The 7,108-nt window shown below is 43.3% G+C and overlaps 1 protein-coding gene across 1 annotated transcript in view; it reads right to left on the bottom strand.

Moving 5' to 3' along the window:
- Positions 1-666: 666 nt before the first annotated feature.
- hcn2b (hyperpolarization activated cyclic nucleotide-gated potassium channel 2b) overlaps positions 667-7,108 on the bottom strand; it is a 59,871-nt gene continuing 53,429 nt past the window's right edge. Inside the window, exon 8 of the mRNA XM_084722906.1 lies at positions 667-3,479. Coding sequence (XP_084579032.1) covers positions 2,509-3,479 — 971 coding nt within the window. The 3' untranslated portion in view covers positions 667-2,508. The remainder of the gene's footprint in view (positions 3,480-7,108) is intronic.

Genomic DNA, 7,108 nt, shown 5'->3' with positions numbered 1-7,108 from the left:
TTCTTGCACCGCACATATTCAGTTTACAATGACAACGCTCCCAGCATTAACATCGAAAGTGGCAGTTATTTTTGAAACACTAGGTCTTCAAGCCCAAAGGGAAGAAAGCAAAAACCGGCTTCTCATTTTAAGCTGACAACAGTGGATTTTGTCAGCTAAAATGACTCCCGCTAGCAGATTTCATGTAGCTAGCTAATGTAAGCTAATGCTTCAGCTCCTTGAATCAGCTGAGAAGTCGGTTTCCCTGTAAAAGGGTCTTAAGGATGTAAAATTACTTAAAATAATATAATGTTAATGTAAAAAGAGTGAGACTAAAGCCACACCCCAGAAAACACTGGTCAGACTGGGAAATACAAATTAACGTTACATTAACATTGGAAAAGGAAGTGGAGGGATTAGATTAAGTGCAGCGTACCTTGACCAGCTCAGACTCACCGCCACTCTGTGACTGCCCCAGAAAGAGAGCCAGGATAAGAGCTAAGCTAACCTAGCTTAGACCTAAGGCTGGAGATACACTTGCTTTTTAACCACGCATTTGCATTCACATATCACTAATTTCTACGTGCACAATCATTGCTTCAGATGGATGCAGGATACACGAGGCAGCCATGATGCATATAAATGCGTATGTGAACTTGTAGTTAAAAGTAAGTGTGTCACCGGCTTAAGACAGCGAGCCAGAGAGTGGGAGCCCTACTTTGTTTCTGCACCAGCGCACATCCTTCTCCTCAATCTCCCCACATAACAAATCCCAATTTAACCCCTGGTGGGAATAACTGCCATCTAACACAAGTTTTGCTGGAGGAAAAGTTACTGCAGGTAGTAAGCTAGTTAGCCAGACATATGCACACCTCACGTAAGAGCAGATAAAGACAAAGTTTAAAGCATTCCTCATGTTTGCTTGTATTTTAGGTTTTTGAAAGAACAACCCTTTAAACTATAGAGACACAGAGTATTGCTCTTCTTAGAGCCCCATGCAAAGCTTGATAGTCCTGTGGTGTCTAGTTGCAGTTTCTAATCTATGTTTGTTCAGTCGCTGTTTGGGGGACGGGCTTAGCAAAGAGTCAGTTGGCTACTTACATATCCAGCAGACACAAGCAACCACTGGAGTCTTCTTTCAGGCAGCAGAGTGGAGATTTCTGGCACAACTTCCAAGGTGCATTGAGAGGGGAAAAAGTCTGAAGAAATAAAAACCTCAGCAATGCTAGTGGTATGTAGAACGTTGAATTTGGAAAGTGAAGCTTTGACCTCTTCAGATCTGGTTTAGTCTACACCAACTAATCAGGAAAAATATGTCACTTTAGCTCACTAAATGTGCATATTACACATAAAGCTTTTTACTGCCTTTCGCTACTGGAAACAGGGTTGATGAGCAATAAGACTGAACTGTAAAGAAAATCTGTGGTCTTCAAACCCAAAAAGAGCTAAACTAAAAGGCTCTACAGAGATGCAGATTTGAGCAATCATTCTCTGTAGGTTCATCACTACGAGCAACTCCCCTCACATTACCCTTTGTCATTTGATTCACTGTAAATATAAAAAATATTGATTAATGCAGCTTTAAATTAAACAAACATGCAGACATTTCCTGTAGAAATCAATGACTTGGCCGGAACGGGACAATTTGTCCCACAGCTGTAATTTCAGTATGATGGACACTCATTGTCTGGGACTCAAATATTTATCTGTGGGGACTCTCGGAGGCAAGGAAGACTTAGAAAATAGGCCAGCTAGATTTTGAAAATGCAAGTTTGATTTATAAATATACCCATTCATTCATATATACTGTGTGTAACAGTATATATCCATATCAATAGTCTGGGGGGATAATATGGCTTAAGATAGTGTAATAAATTTTATTGAATATGATCTCTTATTGAATATGATCCAATTTTGTGCTTACAAATTTGGTATATAAGGATAGTTAGAAACATAAGAAAACACATCATTTTAATGTTTTTTTTTTTTTTTTTTTACAAAACCACAATTATCCTAACTTTGTATCATTTTTTACAGCCAGCCAACTGACACAATGTGGTAGATACAGTAGTTAAAACCCATTAAAGTGCTAACTTCTGATATCTGAAGCAGGTCCCTGATTTTCTTTTAGTCCAATCCAACCCCAAGTTTGAATTAAATGAGGTGAATGAAAGGATAATGGAGCAGATGTGCCCCTGTGTTGTTGAATATGTTGTGAAATACAGTAAATAAAGGAGTCGGGGATGGGAAGATGCTACTTTACCACTACTGATCTGTGCAACTAATATGGTCTGTGAGTAGAAACATCTCAGTGCTGCAGATTCAAAAGTCACCATACAGACTTTATTATGTTAGAACAGTCTCCTCCTGGATTCTCCCTGCTGCCACTCACTCGACATTCATACATTCGGATAGTCAAACTGGAGTGGGTAGAGAGAAGAGGAACTGTAGGAGAAAGAGCAGAAATCCCCCCGTGTCCCTGCAGTCAAGCCCCTCACTGAGTCACTCCTCCAGAAGATTTAATTAAGATCACAAGTTTGAGGATAGCCTGGATCTGACTTTAATGTGGTCTGTCTCAGGAATGCTTGCTATAGAGTCCTTCTTGGGGAGTCCCGAATCCCCCAGACCTGCTCCAACACCCCCTACTGCCATCCCTGCACCACCCCCGAAACCCTGCATAGAACCGGGCAGGGATGCTACAGGGAAGGCACCCACAGACATCTGGTGGGGCAGCACCACCCTATGTGGTACAGCGCTCCGGATGCCTGTGTGACCTGATGGGGTCTGGGGGGGTCCAATGGAAGTGGAGGAGACTCGTGTAGACTGGGGCGGACTAGGGGCAGCTGGTTGTGCCCCCTCATGAGGCAGTGAGGGCTGAGAGGCTGACAGTGCCCTGGCGTCTTGGCTCAGACTGCCCATTTGCAAGGAATGGGTACTCTTATGTGTGCTGGGCCGGTGTGCAGGGCTGGGTATGTGCTGCTGGGCTAGAGAAAGCTGGGAGCCTGAGGTGGGACCAGCTAGGGCACTGGATCCATACTGGAATGATCGTCCTCCAACTGCCAGCGGGCTCTGGACAGGGGGGCTGGACAAGATGGGAGCAAAGGCACCAGAAGCAAGGAACTGAGACTGCAGTGGAGAGGCTGAGACTGGGCTGGATACACCTTCAATCACCTGGAACCTCCTCACCATCCTGGGGGACTGCAGGTTTCCTGTTCCCACAGAGTTCCCTTGCATGGGGGCACAAAAGTTCATGGCTACGGCCTGCTGCAGAGTGGCGATTGCTGAATTCTGGGGCTGGGCGGAGAAACCTGGATGAGATGAGATCCCACCATGTAGAGGAGGTGTCATGGACATGGCCCGTGGTCGAGGTACATCAACTTGCTGGACCATCTCCCGATCATATTTAACTATCTCCTGGATCATCTCATTCTCACGGTTGTTGAAAACACCCGAGTTCAGATCATGCTGAACTTTGTGCATCAGGATTGAGTTCTTCTTGCCTGCAATGACATGGAGACACACAGCAGCATTGTTGCTGAAATAAAATGCTGAAATAAATGCTATTGGTTGCAAGAAAAAAACTGCCTTAGTCGTACAAGTTAAGTTTGTTCTCCCAGCATCATCTTACTTTCTCCTATTCTTTACTAGACACGGAAATAACAGCTTTATTGTTTACCTTTATCCTTTATTCCCGGCCATGATGGATATAGTAGCCTATATATGGAACTATCTGACATTTTCTCCATGCACAAAATCCAACACACACATACACACACACACACACACACACACAAATAGAGAGAAATAGAGAGCATCTCATCTTGTGCACTGATTCCTTGTTATGGGGATAGACCTGTGTTTTTGCCAGCCAGTGTTTTTGCAGAGTCATCTCAGTGCTGACAATGTGAGAGAAAGCATGTCTGTTGCCAAAGCATTTCTCTATTTGTGCTTTTAGGTCTGTGGATGTACTACCCATACTGGATTAGATTATACACGTGCTTATGTGGGTGTGTGCTTGCACATGGCCGGTTCTTCGCATGCAGTGGCCCTCCAGGAGAAATTAATAGTTATTTGGCTTTAACTCCTTCTATGAGAATGGGTGTGCTTGCCATCTAACAGGCCTTGCTGTTGCTCAACCCCCCAAAAATATGCAGCACTAGAGAAGCTGAATTAAATGGTGGCATGGCCTACGAAAGAGCAGCAAGCTCACAGCTCAGCTCTCCTTAAACCAAGAAACTGAGAAGAAAGCACCAGCTAAACACACTGCTGGAGGAAACAGACACAGTGAGTGGTCTGTGAATCACAATATTCACTGTGCATCTGTGAATACTTCGTGTTGTGGACAAGTTGACTAGTGCCGTGTTTCCACACACTTGAAAATGTGCATTGAAGTGAGAACACACCCAAAACATATGGAGAGAAATTACTATATGCAACATAGAATGCACAAACCTGCAGTATACATCAAGAAATGCAACAATCCCTGGTCTGGAGCCAAAAGACAACCTTTTCTGGTTGATGCTCAGCAGTCTATGCCATGCTGATATCCCTTTGCAAAAAATTTCACAGCAGTTTACACCTTAAATCAAGTGACTCTGATGACTCATGAATGCCACACCACCTTATTAACTCACATGTGACCTCAGCAACTCTCATGTGACATCAAGCTGTGTTAAACTCATAGATATTTTAATGGTTGTGATTTCGCACCAATAAGTTAAGCTTGGCAGCCTCTTGGAAGAGCACACTGAAAACTAAGGGCCTACCTACCTTGTTCTTGTACTTTGGGAATTTTCAGTTTTATCTGAATGAAAATTACAGGCATGATACTTACCTCATGCCACATTCTGGACCAAATAGCCAAACCTTGGCCAAAAGAACTGGTCTGGGTCCTGATCAAACTGAACCATGGTTTGATGGTTGGCTGGTTGTTTCTAGTGTAATTTTTTTTTTTTTTTTTTTTGATGGATTGAACTTTTGGACCAATTACAGGAGGTTTTGGCACTCACAAACATTCCTATATTTTTCAGTTATTTTCAGAAGGATGAGAGCGAAAGGAATTTAAGTAACAACACACCAATGACAGACGCACCCATCTGCAAACCAATCAACCGCAAGTACAGGGAGACGCAGCTCAAGTGGGTGATGATGACAGGATGTAGGTATGTCATGTATAGCATCTGAAATATGAAAATGAAACCAATAGGAAACCAAAACTAACCTGCTCAAATGCATGGAATGTAACAAAAACATGAACTTCAGGTGTGAAAAGGCCCTGAAACAACAAGTCCCAGATTAGAGGAGAGGGTCTGTAGAATACATCTCAGGTGTTTGCAGACTGGGAACTGAAACCGCTTTCACGTTAGTAAGATGAGTGTGTCAGAGACCAATGTGTCTGGAAACCTCCTAGAGCTTAATTTATAAGTTCATTCTCTCTGACATGATAACCAGAATGACTGATGGAGGAAGTAAACAGAGACATCTTTCTTCTTGATGAAGTGAGAGACAGAGCCTATTAGGGGAACAGTTCTTTATAACCCACAAATCAATTGCTTTGACAAGTGAAGAAAGGTAACGAATGCTGCATTGAGCCAGACAAACCCTCAATGTGTCAGCTGTTTGCTTTATTAACTTATACCTTAAGATACCAGAGTTAAAGAAAAAGGGATAAAGTCCAACCTAGGTGACATGCCTCTCAGTGTAGATACATGGAACCATTCCTCAACGGAAACAGGATGTTCAGTTTGAAGACAAGATTTTTCCTTGAAAGATTTGTTATGTGTTGGGCAACACCCCTTTTCATCCATTTTTTATTGGACTTCCTGCAGGCTCCATGGGGTTGGCACTCTATGCAGGCTTGCACTAAGCTGAAATGTTGGAATATTAGGAGCAGCCAGCCAATGATAATGATTTTAAAGGTCAGTCATGGTAGCTCTCTGCTCTCTGTTCAATGCTATTGGGGAACAAGGCTGGGAGCAAAGATTTCATCAGCTTGCTGGCCGTCTTCACTGTACCCAGATGATCCACCATCTGCATTACCTTGCGGGCCAACAGGCAGTCACAGGAGATGGTCACGTAAAGAAGTGTATGTGTGCCTGTGGGAAACTTGAGTAGCACATGTAGCTCTGCTGCTCTACTGTCACTAGTGGTCAGTTTATGCTGAGTTCACACTACAGGATTTCAGCTTTCATGTTCCACTTGCTAAAAGTTTTTGGAGATAGCAGACAAAACCTCCCAGATCAGAGGCAAATCAGCATCTGATTGCTATGTATGAACTGTTCAAAGATGTGATTCAAGAGTTTGCCAGTGTCTTGCAGACAACCAGCTGTGTCTGGGAGAAGTAAAGGTGCTGTGTAATAAGCTACAAGAGATGGAAGAGCACTGGAGCAGCAGCCAGAGAAGTCAAAATAGCAAAAAGTAGTAATAAAACAGTAGTATTAGTTCAAATAGTGCCATCTGCAGCGTCTAGAGCCATAATACACTGCACACTGATGTGTCTTCATGATGCGTTTTCATGACAAAACATAGTCTGGAGACCAGATTGACTCGTCTGGGAATCCTCCTCTCTCTGTCACTGATCAGTCATGTAGTGTGCACAGCATAGCAATTTCAAGATTCCAAATTAGAAAAGGAAAAGTTCTGTAGTGTGAACAGAACAGCGATCTGATGACTTTGAAAGTCATGTAGTGTGTCCAAAGCATCAGTCCTCTGATGCAGCAGGTGGCCTCGAGAGCTGGCAAGAAAGCTTGGTTGTTATTCAGCACAAGAGCATGAGTGATACCCATGAAACGAAGAGGTCAAAAAGCCTGGTGATGAACTTGTTCCTCTTTAATACTGTCAGCTGCCTGGCCAGAAGGAGAAGGATGGGAGGAGGCAGATCCAGACAGTGACGACTCCTGTGTCCTTCTAGCATTCTGTATGGGTTCCATCTGTGGACTGAAAAACAGGGTGTGGAGGGAGGAGATCTCGCCACCTACAGATCATTGTGGGGTTTCTACATGCAAGATAGTTGCTTGAACAGTAACAAGAATGGCTGCTAACAAACCTATGCCCCTTACATTTTTTCAAGGACACTCCTCTTCTCTTTCTCCTTTTTTTCAGTTCTCTACTGAGTTTCCTCCCAGTTTTA

Source organism: Lutjanus erythropterus, chromosome 7 (assembly GCF_056507025.1).
Source record: "Lutjanus erythropterus isolate fLutEry1 chromosome 7, fLutEry1.hap2, whole genome shotgun sequence".
Lineage (NCBI taxonomy): Eukaryota > Metazoa > Chordata > Actinopteri > Lutjaniformes > Lutjanidae > Lutjanus > Lutjanus erythropterus.
The sequence above is the reverse complement of the archived record's forward strand: the minus strand, read 5'-3'. Positions and strand labels throughout refer to the sequence as shown.